The sequence below is a fragment of the Apus apus genome, chromosome 1 (genome assembly GCF_020740795.1).
Source record: "Apus apus isolate bApuApu2 chromosome 1, bApuApu2.pri.cur, whole genome shotgun sequence".
NCBI lineage: Eukaryota > Metazoa > Chordata > Aves > Apodiformes > Apodidae > Apus > Apus apus.
Window position 1 is genome coordinate 153,054,939 of NC_067282.1, and position 17,744 is coordinate 153,072,682.

At 45.8% G+C, this 17,744-nt stretch overlaps 1 protein-coding gene across 6 annotated transcripts in view; it reads left to right on the forward strand.

Annotated features, from left to right (window-relative positions):
* The window catches only part of CACNA1I (calcium voltage-gated channel subunit alpha1 I), a 181,589-nt gene that overhangs the window by 154,373 nt on the left and 9,472 nt on the right, over window positions 1-17,744 (forward strand). For 3 of the 6 annotated variants that reach the window (XM_051627380.1, XM_051627410.1, XM_051627400.1), the window contains 10 exons: window positions 1,463-1,572; window positions 2,179-2,312; window positions 3,054-3,124; window positions 6,859-6,937; window positions 7,515-7,636; window positions 8,367-8,705; window positions 9,337-9,483; window positions 13,735-13,851; window positions 14,213-14,381; window positions 15,258-15,454. In XM_051627380.1, the coding sequence (XP_051483340.1) occupies window positions 1,463-1,572; window positions 2,179-2,312; window positions 3,054-3,124; window positions 6,859-6,937; window positions 7,515-7,636; window positions 8,367-8,705; window positions 9,337-9,483; window positions 13,735-13,851; window positions 14,213-14,381; window positions 15,258-15,454 (1,485 nt within the window). Of the gene's footprint in view, window positions 1-1,462; window positions 1,573-2,178; window positions 2,313-3,053; window positions 3,125-6,858; window positions 6,938-7,514; window positions 7,637-8,366; window positions 8,706-9,336; window positions 9,484-13,734; window positions 13,852-14,212; window positions 14,382-15,257; window positions 15,455-17,744 lie in introns of those variants that run through there. The other 3 variants (XM_051627391.1, XM_051627420.1, XM_051627429.1) reach the window with 3 other exon arrangements.

Genomic DNA, 17,744 nt, shown 5'->3' on the forward strand with positions numbered 1-17,744 from the left:
GTGTGAAGAGTTTCGTATATATCTAGAAAGGTCACCCCTACTCAGACACTTTTATCCATTAAAATCAATAGAGATACAGTACCTAAACTGGAGTTGGGCCCCTAGAAAGCACAGTGCAATTAAGTCTCCGTGCTTTATATTACTAAGTAGGTATGTGGGTCACCCAAATTTAGCTGCCGGGTCTGCTTTCTATATTCCCCTGGATCCTAAGATGAGGAACAATAGAAACAGCAGTGTCCTGCGAGCTTCAGGCTTTGCATCAGATTTCCAAATGTCCATCCATTTCTCCTGCAATATGGCCTGAGCTGAGAGGACTAGAGTGACTGGTTGCATGTCTTGGGATGGGATAGCTTTACCAAACTGCCTTTTTTGCATAAGAGAAAGGGCAAAGCACTGAGCATGGCCTCTCTCTGGTGGGAACCAGTCCCTGCAGCTAAGGGCCTTGAGGGCCAAGTAAGTTTCATATTTTCATTGTGGAAGACCAGGTACCTCTCAGTGTTCCTGGCAAAGCTCTAGATACCTCTGATGAAAATAACATGTGCTGCACATATCAAAGGAGCTTTCTGTCTCCATATGTAGACAAAGCATTCATCATGACACCTACCTGGTGGCATTTCAGTTTTCTGTTGAGGACACCCTTAATTGAGGTCACATTTTTGGTGCCTGAGCAGATGCTGTCCAAGATAGCACAGGCTTTGATCAGGAACAGAATCTGTCTGTCTTCATTCAAATCCACTGCCAGTTTCCTCTGTTTCTTCCCCATCTTGTCCAGCTGTCCACCTTTTATTATCTTGCCCTTGATAGTATACAGTTTTACTCTGCAGGAACTCTTAGCCTGTATCTGTTGTCAGCACATCAGGCCTTTGTTCCTGAACAAGTCACTCCTCTTTGCTCTTCAGTTCCTTCACCTGGAATGCAGGTCCAGCCATGTCTGCTTGCTGTCAGGCTCTGCTAAAGAACCTTGCTAAAGCACTTTGAACCCTTCTAGTATGAAGGGTCACTAAATAGTGTCATGACACGTCTACCCCCGACCGAGGCACAGAGGGGTTTCGCCATCATCAGAGATCACATGTATCCACAACTGGGGGAACCTTTGTGCTCCACTCCTGGTCAATAGCTACACTGGTACCATTAACCTGGTGGCATCCAGGTGGCATGGGCTACTGGCAGAAGAAGAGTTTGATGGTACTTGGTGGATTCTCCCTGCAACAGCTGCCTCCTCCCAGTTATGCTGAACAGTACAGGAGGAAGGAACAATAACCAATCCTGAGAACAACATGGGGCAGAGGGGCCAGCTGATGGTTGCCCTTAGCAAGTAGCCTCCACATTCAAGTAGGGAGGAGGCATGGAGCAGTTTCCTCCGCTTCCCAATGAGTTTCTGGCACTCAGGAGCATCCACCGACAGTGTATGTGCTCGATGATACTTTCACCTCAATTTTTTACCCTCTCTTTCTGCTGGCAGTCCCTGGAGACCGCTCTCAAGTACTGCAACTACCTGTTCACCACTGTCTTTGTGTTGGAGGCAGTCCTCAAGCTGGTGGCATTCGGTCTGCGGCGATTCTTCAAAGACAGGTGAGCAGAGGGTTATGTCAGCTGTGGCTGTGGGACAAATGGGTTTGGGACAGAGTTTTTGAGGATGGATCCCTTTCTTGAGCATGAAGTGGTAGCAGGGTACCCTGACTGCCTCTCAGTTCTACACATCATGGACCTCGCCTCAGCTTGCATGGTCCACAATGTCTAGGCAATAGTAAGAGTTGTCCAAAAACTGCCTCTTGGTTGGCACCTGCTGGTTAGTCTAGAAAGCAAAGGAGGTGGAGTTAGACACAGTCATTTTTTTCTTGCCCCTGAGGCAAACTGGGAGCTTGCTGAGGCAGAACATGTATAACGAAGCTGATTCGAGGTAGTAAGGCCATGAAAAGCTGAGCCCATTAGTCAAAGCATAGCACCATAGTAACACAGCTCCATGCTTTCAGATCAGGCTGGCTTGCCTCTGGCTGCTCCTGGTGTGTGCAATGTGAATCTGTTTGTCTGCAAAAGCCTATGTAGGCTGACTCAGCATGGGGCCTTGAATTCATACATAAATAAATATTTAGGTTAAAATGGAGACAACTCACTTGCTTTTTCAGGGAGCTGGAAAAACTCCATCTTCCTTTATTCTCTTCAATTTTTCTTCTTAAGGTGGAACCAGCTAGATTTGGCCATTGTGCTGCTGTCTGTCATGGGCATCACGTTGGAAGAGATTGAAATCAATGCTGCTCTCCCAATTAACCCCACTATCATCCGCATTATGAGGGTGCTGCGCATTGCCCGGGGTGAGAGGGACACTGTCCAGAGGCAGGGGTGTAGGTGGTCATCGAGTGGGACTTGGTGCCATGACTCATTGAGCAGTGGCTATAGAGTCATGGGCTCCCCCTGTCCCTAGAGCTGGGAGGGAGGCAGGGGGTGCAATGAAGGACAACTGAGAGGCTAAGCCTTTCTGGCTTCCCTAAGTCAGGCATTTACCGGCAGTGGTTTTAACAGGAGGTGAAGGACTTGGAGGGTGAACAGCTCACACAAGAGCTGAATTTTCTCCATTATACGGGGCAAACATGGCAGTGGTGTTTGGAGAAGGGGCCATCAAGCAGGTTGAAATCTGCGCAGGGACCAGACTGATTCTTCCTGGGGGTAGCCAAGATGTGCTAAGATGTGCCTTAACAGATGATGGCTGGAGGAAGAGGAAGTGATGGAAAACATGAAAAATTGGACAAGAGGGACAATTGTCATACACATTGCTGGGAGAAAGAGGACTCTTGGCCAGACTGTCTAGGCAAAGCAGAAGCAGCCTGATAGGCATGGGAACAGAAACAGAGTATTTAGTAAGAAGGAGACAGACTGGAGCAGAAGGAACCACTGGGCTTGTCCCATCAAAACAAGTGAGCAAAGGGAGAAGAGGGTTGAGGTGACAATCTAGTTTTTTTTAGGGCAGGGTGGGGCAGGACATCTGTCTTGTCACACAAAGGGTTGACCTCCTGAGCTCAGTCTGAATTAAACTTCTCTTGTGCTTGTTGTGGCAGTCCTGAAGCTACTGAAGATGGCCACAGGAATGCGAGCACTGCTGGATACAGTTGTTCAAGCCCTGCCACAGGTAAAACAGACCAGCTACCCCAAAGACTCCTTTTCTGCATCCTTTTTCCAATGGGTTGATTCTTGTAGAGTCTCAGAGGTGGAATCTCAGAGGTGGAATCTCAGAGGCAGTGTCTACTGTGTTGTGCAGGCAACTTCCTGAAGGTGATGTCCAAGTTTTCATGTCTGCCATGGAGGTCTCCTCAGATAGGAGGAGGTCCAGGTTATCATACTAGTCATGGGGGTACAGCCCACCTCAGGGGTGAATGAAGTAAGAGTTCCTGGTTAAGGGCAGTTGTCTTCCCGTCATGTCTAGCTATTGTCTGGCACTTGCAGTTACTCTCCCCTCTCCTCTCTCCTGTGCATAAGAAGGGGGAGAGTGACAGGCAGCCATTTCAGGAGGAAGGGAGATCTTTGCACTTCTGCCTCTCTCACCATTCCCCAGTGTGCCCCCTTCCCCATCCCCCCTTTTATTCGCACTTATCACTCCTGTTCTTACCCAGTGCCTCCCTCTTCCTACTTTCTTTTCGTCCTTTCTCCTCCTGGATTCCCTTGTGTTTCTGATTCTCTCATGTATAAGAAGCAGTGACACGCTCTGTTGTGGCTCATGCAGCCAGCAGCTAAGTGTCTACTGTAAGACAGCTAGACAGAAGGATTTCATGAGCTGTGAGCGGCAGCTGCTCCCGAATGAGGTGCTGACACGGTGCTTCACACAGGCACCAAGCCCACTGTGAGGATCCTCTGTGATGGATGAGCAGCCAGAGAGACTGGTCCCCTTCCCTTTGGATCCTCCAGAGATTTATAAGCAAGGAGTAATGGCACCAAGGGGCTTTACTGATCATATATCACACCATTCCCTTGACAGACCCTGAGCAGGCAGCTATCTTTGCATGATATCAAAATGCAGGAGCATTTGTCAGCTGATTTATCAGCTAACATGCCAGTCTTGGTGAGTGATGCAGAGCTGAGAATCAATCTGAGAACAGCATGAGTAGTTACCCAAGGAGTTTACTTCTGATGCTGGTGACAATAAATGTCAATCTGAATTACAGAAATCTCATGGCACAAAAGTGAGAGGGAAACGCTTTGATCTTTCCTGGATCCTGTATTCTGTCTGATCTCCCGTACTTTTCGTTATACAACAATAATGTGAATAATAATAGTAATAACAACAAGAACAACAACAATAGTAATAATAATAGGTAGGACATATAATAATATCGTCATCCAGGGTAGTTGGGAGCCAAGATAAAATGGATGATGGAAAGAATAGGAGATTAAGGGTGTTCTTACAGCAGGCAGCTTTCAGCCAGCAACTTCTATTATTTCTGGCTCTGCTGCCTAAGGCTGACTCAGTGCAGCTTCATTGCACCTTGCTCTTTTCCATTCCAGGAGTCACAATGGCTCGTTTGCTCAAGCGAGGATCTGGAATGGAGCAGGTCTCCAGATCCAGTGTCTGCATGTCTGTGACACGTTCATTTTGCAACCCGGATAAATGCAACACACAGATATTAAGAGCTGGCTTAAATAGAAGCCCTCAGTGAAAGGACTCTGCAATATATTTCTACTTAAATGATGAGACTCTACTTCTACCCCTAAAATATAAAGAATAAATAGGAGAGGAGGAAATTTTTATATCCCTGTCATGTAGGTGGAGAAACTGTCATTAGGCACTGAAGTGTTTTGTCCAGGATGCCAAAAGGCACAGCTGGGACCTCAAGCCTCTGAGCCCTGCTGTCTGGTCCTAGCTACAAACCACAAGTATATGCTTCCACAATTTATAAATTATGGCTTTTTCTTCTCACATTCACCTACAGCTCCTCTGCTAACCAAGATGACAGGCCAGGGCTTTTGGAGGTCATTAATATTGGCTGCAAAACCCTCACAAGTAGTTGTCTATAGGTTTGCTCTCTAGGTATTCCCTGGAAGGTAATACCAAGTAGGTCTTAATCCTTGCAGCATCGAAGCCTGTGATCAGTCCAATTTCTATAAATTGGCATTTGCTTCCTTCTGGAATAAGTTGGATTAATTTCATAAAGTTATATAACAGAGGGATCAAAAATCTCTCCATAGTTAAAGTTGTGTAAAACTCTGCACTTAAAGCAGGGCTAAAATTCCCCAGTTCCACTGTTAAAAGATTGAATTTAGTCTCCATATTTTATACACTGAGTCTTCAGGGGACTATTGAATTATCTGTAATGTTATTCTCCAAGATTTATTGGCTTTGCCAAAAGAAGCAGTTTAAAATAAGCTGTCCTTTCCCTTGTGCTTTTTCCTCTTCTCGACCTTTCTCTTTATGTTCCTAGAGCAGAGTCACGTCAGGGATTTTGGCTTGCTAATGGCATATGAGGTGTCTCCAGTTGTCCTGTTTCAATTCCCTTCCTGTCTTTGTTACACTGCAACAATTCTTAATAGTGAATAGAGCTTTAATTTTGAAGATCCCTTTGGAAATTTAGCTCTTAGCTAACTTTTATTAACTTCTTTTTCTTAATGCCCTGTAGACACAGACCCAGAGGTATGTGTTCAGATCATTTACTATAGTGTCCAATTTAGTCATCAGAAATAATTCCTTCCTCTGAGTATGTAGGGAGCCAGGATCTGGCAGCCCAGGGGAGTGGCTGGGCTGAATCTTTCATTTCTTTCCTGAATTTGGATGGCACAGCAGTTGCAATGACTAGATTAGACTCCTGAAGTGGATGATCCTAACAAAGGCCCAGTGACTACATGCATTCAGACCAGACACTGTTCAGTTTTTTAAAAACACCCATATACTTGTTAGGTCCTTAATTTTTCCCTGCCTTCTCTTGATCCACTACCAGTGTGCTCACTATTACTGACATTTTTGGTTATGGGTCAGCCTACCTCTTCTAAAACCACTGCCTGCTCCTCATATACAACCCAGCTGCCCCACAGGCTTGGAGGCAGGAGATTCAGAGATAAGCAGTGATTTAGGAGAGTGAGCTCTTTGGGGAGTGCCCATGTTGCTGGTGGCACTGCTGCCTTTGTGCACCATGAAGCAGCAATCCTCATACTGGGGCATTTCCAAATGTCCAGTGTTTGCTGGAGGCCCAGAAATCAGGCTTTGACCTATTATTCATGAGATGCAAAGTAAACTCTGCTTCCCCTCTTGGCTCATTCATAGTCTCCTCTCTTCTTCTCCTCCTCTCCACACATTTCAAGAGGTCTTCTTTACCCTTTTTGCCTCCCGCCTCTCTACTCCCTGCACAAGCCCTGCTGCAAACCTCTACATGTGCCTGGAGTTTTGCCCCATCATGCTCCACCTGATTCATGGTAGGGCCTGGTATACCTGTGTCCTTGCCTTTTTGAAGCACTGCTATTGCACTTTTCACATGAGCAGAGCTCTAAAGATCTTGGACAGTTTGGTAAGGCATATAGCCCTGCAGGATGTGTTTCCATGCTGTAATCCATAGCTTGTCCTTCAGCCAGGAAAACTGGCTTCACCTTCCGTGCCCCTGCTCCCACGTGCTTGTCTTCACCTGGCCCAGAAACTGCACATTTCAGTCGGCCATGGCCAGAGCTTGTGCTAGGCTGGAGGCAACTGGGAAAAGAGCATCCTTCAAGTCTAATTGCAACTGGTGCCATTGCTGGTGATTTGCCAAGGGTTGAGCAATTGCTTGGTTGTGTTTGCACACTGGGAATGTGCTGCTATTATCGTCAGGCTTTGAAAGACAGAAGCACTTGCCTGTACAGATGAAGCAGGCTTTGGGGTAGGCTGACCATGCCGTTTGCTTTCAGGTGGGAAACCTTGGACTGCTTTTCATGCTCCTCTTTTTCATCTACGCTGCTCTAGGAGTGGAGCTCTTTGGAAAACTGGGTAAGTCTCAAGCAGACCATGCTCCAGTGTGAGCTACAGACCTGCTGGGAAGCTGAGGTTTCACAAAATCAGTACTTATTCAATAAAGGGACTGACTACTTTGTGGCCTTTGTTCTCCCTTATGCTTAATTGATATAAGAGGAATTTCCCTCTGAATTGTTATTGTCCTAACAACTTAACAAAATAAAAGCAATGTCTGGTTTCTCTTTCATTCTTAAACATTTGCTTTTTCTTCACTGCCTACCTTGATATTGCCTTCAAGACTACAGGGAAAACTCAGAGAAAGCTTATTTATTTCTCTTGCCATGGAATAGTGGTCAAGAAGAAAGGCAGCACAACAACATTTTGGGAGGATCCCCATGAAGAACTGAGTTATACTCCCTGATATCCCAGGGCTGGGCTATCAGAGATTTTTCTGTATCTCTGGGCAACAGCCAACTGTTGAGCAGGGTGCTGAGGCCATTACCTGAGGACTTCAGGATGTGAGAATCCTGAAGTCCCTTTCCCTGTGTCCTGCTGCTGATCTTAGGGCCAGCAGTGTGTCCTCCTCTGATAGCTGTGATCCCCTTCCTTTCAGTATGCAATGATGAGAACCCCTGTGAGGGCATGAGCCGCCATGCTACCTTTGAGAACTTCGGGATGGCCTTCCTCACACTGTTCCAGGTGTCCACGGGTGACAACTGGAATGGGATTATGAAGGTAACTGGGTCTTGGGAATGTGAATGTCTTTATTGTGGCAAAGGAGAAATTCTGATGAGTGCTTGGTTCAGCAGTGCTTGGGCTAGAAAAAAGAAGGAGCTCAGAAGTTGAGTTGCTAGATAAGGCCTCTGCTTGAACCAGAACCCTTCCTCCCATCCCTAACTCAGACAGGGTGTCCTACAGACATCCGGCTGAGAAAAGTCCAGATTGCCCTTGGTAGGAACAAGAAGACTGTCCAGGCTAAGAGGGAATATCCACTGTCATAAGGTCTGTCATAAAAGCTCAATGTTGGTTCACTGGACGTGGCACCCATCTGCAGAGCTGTTAAGACAGTCAAAAATAAATACTTCCTTCCTTCAAGTGACAGGGAGAGAGAAAAATTCTTTGGTGCTTTTGTGTCTGCATGGGAGAAAGCAGTACCAGACTGCTCAATTTTGTTCTTGCTCACACATGTGCAGTTACAGTTGCAGCAACATGTGATAGTCTGGAATTAGTTTACTCTGTGCACCTTTGGATGCAGTTGCTCTGAAGTAAAGAGCACATAATCAGATAGTGTCCTTGATTCTTTGAGGACCTCCTGGTCCCAGAGGGTGTGGGGTAATGGAAATGTTTGCCCTGTTCTTTCCATTGGCATCAGTGTTTTTTGACAGAAAGAGCAGACAAACTTGTGTTCTTACTTTAGTCCTTCCTTCCTTCCATCATTCCCTCTCAAACCCAACTTCCCCTCAAGGATACCTTGCGTGACTGCAGCCACGATGACCGGAGCTGCCTCAGCAACCTGCAGTTCATCTCCCCACTGTACTTTGTCAGCTTTGTGCTCACAGCCCAGTTTGTCCTCATCAATGTGGTGGTAGCTGTGCTCATGAAACATCTCGACGACAGCAACAAGGAGGCCCAGGAGGATGCAGAGATGGATGCGGAGATTGAGCTGGAAATTGCACATGGGCTGTGCTCCCGCAAGTCAGGCTCTTCAAATTCAGGACAGGGAAAAGGAGCAGGAACAGGAGGAGGTGGTGGGAGAACAGATCCTGAAGGACGTCTGTGCATGAGATGTTACTCTCCAGCACAGGTGAGTACACCTTTGAGCTTACCAACCAGACTGCAGCAAGTAGCTCTTGGCAGTAGCTGGGCAGCTTAGATGACAGAGGGCTTCGCTGTAACAGGTAGACTCTTCCACCTCGGGGTGAGACGTTTGCTTTCAGTGGTAGACTTCTGAGTTGGTAGCATCATCTGGGGACAAGGCTGTGATAGCAGTGGGTCCTGTTCATGGTCATCATGGTGTAGTAATCTGAGGGCCAGCAGAGAAGGGATGGAGCAGATCAGCTGAAGGTGTGTTAGGAGCAAATCTGAGAGCTCAGGAGAACAGAGCAGGGGGAAACAGCAGATCAAGAGTAAGGCTTTCCAGCAGAGCTGGAAGGGAGGCCTGAGCAGTGCCATGATGCACTGACAGTGAGTGAAGACAGCTTTGCCTCCTTTTTTTGTTTGTTTTTCCTTTCTTTGCAATGAACTCTGGCACCTTTACACACCCTAAGGAGCACATGCTCCCCCAGTCAACCTGTGCAGGTACCTGCAGAGCAAGGTGCTGCTCCAGATGAGTCAGGGTGGAGAACCCAACCCCAAATTCACATGAAACTGTGAAGCAAAAAACTCAACATTCTTAAAATGATCTCTCCCATCCTCCCCCCTTTCTTGTCCCCTAGGAGAACTTATGGCTGGACAGTGTCTCTTTAATTATTAAGGACTCCTTCGACGGGGAGTTAATGATCATCGATAACCTATCGGGCTCCGTCTTCCATCATTACTCCTCGCCGGCCATGTGCGAGAAGTGTAACCATGACAAGCAAGAGGTAACCTGCGTACGAGGATGCGTGAGGGGACTCTTCCCCCAAGACCTGCACACCCACATGCTCGCAGGTCATCCGATGCGTGCTCCTGGCTGTAGATTGTGTAGACAGAGAGCTTGTTGACCTGTGTTTGTCATCTGTCATGAACCGCTGATACTGCCTCTGGTACAGGACCGCCCTCCTTAGCCACAGGGGGATGTTTGAGGTGGTAGAAAGGTGAGATGTGCCAGGACATAGGTCAGGAAGAACTGAATGAGCTGCAGAGAGATTGCTTTGTAGGTATCCTGGCAGCTCTTGTTGTGTTCAATTCTGCAAGAAAAGCAGAGGTTCAAGCTCATGTTGCATGGAAGGCTGAAAGGATCTTACCCCAATGGCAGCACTCAGGGGCAATGTAGTGAGAGATTTAAGTATGTGTTTTGTCTTCATTTTAAGCATGTACTTGCTTATTCCCTGTTGAGGTCGATGAATTAAGCACATGCTTAAGTGCCTTGTTGAATAGAGTCACCGTCTGTGAGCAAGGACTGGTTTGTGGTGAAAACCAGTGAATTAGTTTGAGCAAAAAATAAATTAGAATGAGCCCACTGAGAAAGTCTGAGAGTTTCTTTTCTGCTGTAGAACCTTTTAGCTGAGAAATGGGTTGTTGCTAATAGCAGGACACCAAATGGCTTAGACTTGAGCTTCTAAAGTTAGTAGATGTTTTGGAAAACTACATCCTAATCAATTAGTCTTTTCATGTTGTGAAACTTCAGGAGCAAAGTAGTCTGGGAGAAATTAGGTGACTAGCAGAATTTGTTTTGTTTCTGAATTAAGTTTATTGTATTTCAGTGCTGCAGCTGTGGTCAGGCTTGTAACAGTAGCATGACTCACCTGTTAGTACATCAGTGGCAATCTCTACCATCTCCTTCCCCATAATTAACTTCCCTTGTTGCTATTGCTCGTAAAGAAACTAGGAAAGTTGGGAAGAGAGCTGCTATTGGCAGATTACCCACGTTTGAAGAAAATAGCATTGGCTTTAGGTGCCTAGTTCTGGTGCTTTAAGTTTTTTTCATCCTTTCAGCTATCTGCTTGTCCCCATAGCTTCCCTTTGAAAGTATTAAAATGCAAACATTGCTGTAGTTTATCAGTATTGCAGCACTTCACAAATGGATGCTGCATTAATGCAGCTAAATAACTAATTTTCGATTAACTAAGATTTGCACTGCTGTACCTAAGTCCCTATATTAAGCAGTTTGTGCTCAGCCTTCTCAGAAAATCAGATCTTACAAGGCATTCCAGAATGATTACCCCAAAATTAAGTCATTTGCAGCTAGTTTGCTGCATTTGAAAACCTGCCAGATTGTCTTCAGCATCCTGCCTGGGAATGACGTCAACACCAACAGATTGTTTTACCTTCCCAGCAAGGAAAATAGCAAAATCTTCACAAGCAACCTAGAACCACAGCAAAAAAATCAGCAGAACAATCATAACCAAATAATTACTCTTAATTCATAATTTCTAATCGCCATTATAGAGCCATAAATTATTTTTCAAAATTGGTATTCTAAAATGTGGAACTGAAAGTAAATTATCTATATCTGCAGGAATAACTTTAGTAGTAAAACACAGATATTGTATTTTTGATGACATGAATCAAGCTCAGGATTTTAAATCAAGGTTGATCACAACCTTCTCCTTGTATTTCATAGTATAAAAACATTCATAAAATTCCAACAGGAGATCACTATGTGGAGTCACAACTAGGCTTGTCTCAGCACCAACACCAGCAATGCACATAGTAATTAAATTAGAATGTATTCTGGTACATCAGCATGACTGAATGTGCATTGTACACACAGACAAAACTGTACTATCTCAGAAGCAATCAACAGCAAGTTATGTAGGCCAAACAGTTTTTATCTAGTTCTATTCAATATATGTGTGTTCCAACAAAAAGTATGCTTGCTGCCCACCAAATCACCCTTTATTCTGCCCTTGTGTCAAGTATAACGTATTAGCCAAAAATGTTCATTCCCATTTTGTTTGTAGTTTAATTAATCAAGATGCTGCACACAGTGGATAGACACAACACTTAAATGTATGCTCAAAGTTATTACTATATGATAGGATATTGGTTGCATTCAGTAGAAGTGCTCAGCATCTTTCCCACTTAAGCTGCTGGCATCTTATTTTTAAACCAATTATTTGTGTGATTAAATATTTCTGTAATTATGGCTCTGTTTTTAGAGATACGTTATATCTGCAACTAGTTATATTCTAAGGGACACCTGTGTATGTTTCAGTGTCTCAGGTTGACGTCCCTGGCAGTTTTCAGGGATTGTTCTCCTAGTAAACAGCCCATTCTTCCCCCACTGCAATTTTTTAATGTTTTTTTATTTCTCATTTTAAGTCAGAAGATTTTTAAATACTCTGCAATAATAAAAGATACCAGAACAAAACATTTTTTCTTTTTTCTTTCTTTTTTTTTTTTTTTTTTTTTTTCCATACCATTAACCTCTCCTCTTGTCACCACCATCCTTTCATTCTTGGGCTGGTTGTCAGTTGGACATCTGTGTGTTGGTGGCCAACAGTGTTTAGCCAGTTGCAGGAGTTTGCCAGTGAGCAGCAGTGAACCGTGTTTCCACACATGCAGTGTATCTATTCATGACTTCATCGACTGTTTTTTGTGTAGATCCCAGGGTGGCCAGAGTTTGTGAGCAAGTGGTTCAGTGAAGAGCAGACTATTTTGGCTTTGGTTGAAACCCTTTTTTGATGGATGGAGGAGGTAGTGGCAGATGTTACCACATTTCATGCTCGCGTCTCTACAAGAACAGCTGTAAGGCTGTTCTTGTGTAACAAGCACTTAAGTGAATGATGGAAGAGTAGGCACACTAAGTGGGACTGAGTGAAGACTTCAGTTCTTTACACACGTAGTTTCTGTCTGGTGGCTTGACGAAACTTCATTGTGGGTTCTCCAGTGCATCCATGCTCTGAGCAGCAATTGTTGGTTTTGGGCTCTCTTCATGGTTGAACCATGTTCCTGTGCCAGAATAATACCACAAATCAGGATGTCATTTGTGCCCTTTATTTAAATCCAGCTCTGGTTTTCTGTACTGTTTATTCAAAGTGCATTATCCCTTGGTTTGAGACCTCTTCCAGTCTCTGGCATTGGCACAAGCCACTAAACTCCCGGCTCGAAGGAGTCATCTCTCCAAATGTTCCACCTGCTCTTACAGCACGAAAGCTGTACCTGCCTCTTATGAATACAAACACTGGGGAGGACTAGATAAATTGCCAGGAAGCAAGCTGTGCTGACTGAGACAACCCAGAATATAACTCTTGAGTCAGGTGATAGGAACTGTTGGGACTCTAGAGACCAGTGATAGAAAGCCGAGCACAGGAGAGAGCAGGTGCCTAGGCTGCTAGAAAAAGGAGATGCTTTTCAGGCATTATGGGAAAGTTCTCAGGCAGAGAGGAGTTGAAAGCCTGGATGAAAGAGGATGGTAGAGGGGCATATGGGGTACATAAGAGGCCAAAAGATGAAGTGAGGTCAGGCACAGGACTGGAGTGGAGCTGAGACTCAAGGATGGGAAAGATTAAGTGGTCAGATTTGGTTTCAGAAAGCAAGAGAGCACAAGCACGGTTGGGTGGTAGGAGTGAGTTTAGGGATGGAGAGCAGGATGGGAGATGGTGTTATCTGAGGTCATGGGTAGGTTAGAGGTGAGGAGAGAAGGAAGACCCAGGGAAGCTGAAAGGAAACAGGGTTTCAGTGATTAAGGTAAGAGAAAATAAAAAGCATGATACTGGCATGGACTGCAAGAGGCATGATTATCCCTGGAATGAAAGCACCTTCCCATTTAAACAAGGCTGTCTGTGGTACCTTCAGAGAGAGGAGTCCACTCCTCATCCCTCAGCAGAGCAAACTGCCTTGTCACTGGCCTGAGAGAGCCCTCTCCTCGTCTGGCTTTACTTGCAGGGCCTTGTGCCAGCCCTATCGCTGGGACAGATTCAGGACTCCTTCTTCCAGTTCTGGCACTGGAGGAGCATGGACTGGTGGAGGGCTGCTTGCAGAACCGTGTGTTCAACCTCTCTTAAAAAGCGAATTCTCCTGTCCAGCCCAGGTCTGGGTTAGGCAGTACCTGATATATCCAAGGAATATAACCTAAAATTGATCTCAGGTCTACAGGCTCTCACTTATCCGCCATAAACAGTGTGACTGCTTGAAATATGGGCAGCAGGCATGACCAGTGACAGTTCCTTTCCTTTCCTTTCCTGCAGGTCCAGCTGGCTGAAATGGAAGCATTATCCCTCAACTCAGACAAGTCCTCTTCCATCCTTCTAGGAGATGAGTCAGACATTCGCAGCACTTCTCAGCTGAGTCCTGAGGAGATCAAGGTTAGCCTCAGGTGGTCATGGGCATGTTGCTGAATTTCTGTCCGTGCTCATTTATTCATCCATGTGTCTCTGGCAATGAATGTAAATTCTAGTCACTTTTTGAGAGCTTCTCCATAGAAATATATTTTGGACAATTATTTAGGAAGGAAAAAAGGATATATGTTTTTGAAAGTTCTCTTAATTGCTGTGTCATTAAATTCCTCTGAATGAACCTAAATTCAGGGGATTTGGGCTGGAAACCTAGCATCTCTTAGCTAGCTTGAAGGTATCCTCAGAATTAGCCCTTCTTGAGGCTTTGAAAAGCCTGCTCTGCCATCTGCTATTACATTTCACAAGGCTTTGTCCTCATTTCTTTTTCCAGAAGGATGGCCAGGACAGCCCTGACTCCAATGGGGTAGGAGATCTGGAGGAATGCCTGCTCCCAGTATCCAGTGCAGATGGCTCTACAAACCCAGACAGTTACCTGTGTGAAATGGAAAAAACTCCTTTTAACTCAGTCCAGTCTTGGCTAAAGCATGAAAGTACCAAAGGTGAGCATGGCTCTCATCATTCTCCAAGTCTGCTGAACGTATGGGTTGGTTCAGCTCATCTGCTTTTCCCTGCCTCCCTGCTGCCAGGAATGGATTTAATCTGACTTGGGATTACACTAGTAAAGAATTATCTTTCAGTTTGCCAATCTTCAGGAATGGGGTGAGGAGCAGCTCCTTCTTTTGCTGCTAGAGCTTACAACCTCCTCAGACTTGCCTAAGTGAAGTAGCATCAGAGAGCTGATTCCTGTCCACAGCTGTGCACCCATGCACAGTTAGAAATGAGTGAGGACAGAGTGCCCTAACATGCCAGCTGGATGAACTGTGTTCACTTGGCATGGTAAAACATTGCTGTCCCCTGAGACTAGGCTCCTCAGGTACAGGTTCAGAACAAAATAATACATGTCTGCCCTTGCTGGAAGTGCTCCAGTTCTTCTCTTGAGCACACTCTGGCCTACTGTGGGTCCCCAGGTTTCCCAAACCACCAGTTTATTTATCTCCCTTCATCCCTTGCCTTGCAGGATCTGGGATGAAAGTACTCTGGCAGTGATATGTAGTTGAATAAAGCCTTGTGGCTCAGCATTTGTCTATAAGAGCAGCAATGGGAGAGGCAAGCTGGGCCGTTGCTTTATGACTCTGAGCTGTGTTAGATCTTCCAGGTGTGATGAAGGTTTTGGTCCTTGCATAGAAAGTAGGACCCATGGTGTGAATGCTAGACTGAGTCTTCCTGGCTAGGAGTGTTACTAAATATTCTCTGTACACTGGACTTGCAGGACACTCAGAGTGACAGCAGCAAAGCCATTAAATCAGAGGACTCCTCAACTTTATTTTCCTTTTCTGTTTCTGTTCTCCCCCCCACTTCTTCTGGTGCTTTGTCAGTTCCTCCCAGCCCTTTCTCTCCAGGTGCGTCTTGCCCTCTGTTACCTGTGCCAGCAGAATTTTTTCACCCAGCCATCTCCACCACCCAGACAGGACCTGAAAAAGTCTCATGTCCACACAACCTTCCCAAGATCTCTCTGCAAGGCTCATGGGCATCACTGAGGTCTCCGAATGTGAACTGTTCACTTATTCATCAGGTGAGGACCTCTGCTTTCCTCTGCTAAGAAACATTGATCTTCACATCACACCCAAACAGAAGGGGCTGAATGAGGAGGAAGGAGACAGGCAGCTGTGGTCAGGGCCTGGGTGACCTGGATCTGCCCTGTTGGAGGAGCACAGTGGACTGCAAAGTGCAGGAGGGTTAGGAAGGAAGGGGAGTGTTCTACAGCAAAGGGGTATTATGTAGCTCTCACACCCTGAAATCATATATTCTTCCACTTTGAATCAAAAAATAGTTTGACACCTGCAGCTAGCCTCAGGTGAGAGTGAAATCACATCACCTTTTAGCTCGCTCCCAGGTCCCCTGTGCCAAGCAAGCTGCAGACACCTGCATGCACAGCAGCCACAGTGTGAGCCTGGGAGATGGCACTGCACAGTCTCCTGGGCTCTACTTAGCACCATGACGCTGGATCACACACCTGCTTGGTGGGTACAGGCTTCTCCCCACCTACCTTCTCCACAGTCCTTCATGCTACATCCACACACTACGTCCCTGAGCTTACTGTTTTTCCCAGCCCCCTTAGCTCTTCTCAGAAAGGTGCTATCTTTTTCTGAAAAGGCAGCTGTTTCTCACTAATGAAAGAGAAGAATAAAAGTGTTGAGGGAAGACCAAGTGTCTCTGAAGAACAAAGCAGGTAGAGGCAAAAGTCCAGTAGAGATCACTGTTATTGTTCTTGGAAGATACTCCATGAACAATTCCTGTATGAGGAATATAGGGAGACTATTGCAGACAAACTAAAAAAAAATTAAAAAAATTCATATGTTATCCATTTTTAACTGACAAGCACTGTTGGCACAATACAAATGGGTATAAAATCACGAGAGATACTTTTAGCCTCAAGCTGAGGCCACTGAGTTGTTGCAGTGTTGAAACTTACGATATAAGTTCAGATACGAAGAGAAAAAGCTTTGGAGTTGCATGCCACTGGGGCAAAAGTACTGAGCTGTTCTAAAAGAGAAACTGGTAAAATTCTGATTATGTGATGCAGACTCTATTGAGTAGCTATGGTTCAGGAGACTGCTTCCAGTCCCACATCCATCATTCCCAGTGTCGTGTCCTAGTGATGATCTCCTAGCACAGACCAATTTCCTAGGAACAACTGAAATGCAGCTTAACTAACTGAGCACTAATACAAGGAAATTAAGGCTGATTCCCCTTCCACCAGGAAGGGGCACCCAGCTTTCTGCCCTAAATACCATCATTGCCACTAGTGCTGGTCAAAAGAGCCATAATGACTCTTTTATCTCCCCAGACATTGCTGATTTTTCAATTAGAGGAGGTCTATGTACAGAAGTCTCCTATTTTGTCCCTCAGGGGTCAGTATTGGGACCAGTACTGTTAAATGGAGATATGGGCAGAGGAACTGAGTGTATCCTCAGCAAGTTTGTGGATGACACCAAGCTGTGTGGTGTGGTTGACACCCTAGAGGGAAGGTATGCCATCCAGGGACCTTGACAGGCTGAAGAGGTGGACTAGTGCCAACTTCATGAAGTTCAACAAGGCCAAGTGCAAGGTCCTGCACCTGGGTCAACACAACCCCAGGCACAAATACAGGCTGGGCAGAGAATGACTGGAGAACAGGCCTGAGGAAGAGGACTTGGGGGTGGTAGTAGATGAGAAGCTCGACATGAGCCGCCAGTGTGTGCTGGAGCCCAGAGAGCCAAATACATCCTGGGCTGCATCAAAAGAAGTGTGGCCAGCAGGGCCAGGGAGGTGATTCTGCCCCTCTGCTCTGCTCTTTTGAGACCCCACCTGAAATACTGTGTCCAGTTCTGATGCCCTCAGCACAAGAAAGATATAGACCTGTTGGAGAGGGTCCAGAGAAGGGCCACCAAGATGATCAAAGGCCTGGAGCACCTCTGCTGTAAAGACAGGCTAAGAAAATTTGGGCTGTTCAGCCTAGAGAGGAGAAGGCTCCAGGCAGACCTTATAGCAGCCTTCCAGTACTTGAAAGGGGCCTACAGGAAAGCTGGGGAGGGGCTTTTCATCAGAGAAGGTAGTGATAGGACAAGGGGCAATGGTTTTAAACTGAGAGAGGGGAGATTTAGGTTAGATATTAGGAAGAAATTCTTCACTGTAAGGGTAATGAGGAACTGGAGTGGGTTGTCCAGGGAGGTTGTTGATGCCCCATCCCTGGAGGTTTTTAAGGCCAGGTTGGATGATGTTTTGTGCAACCTGATCTAGTGGTAGGGTTCCTGGCTCAAGGCAGGGGGGTTGGAACTTGATGGTCTTTAAGGTCCCTTCCAATCTTGGTGATTCTATGATTC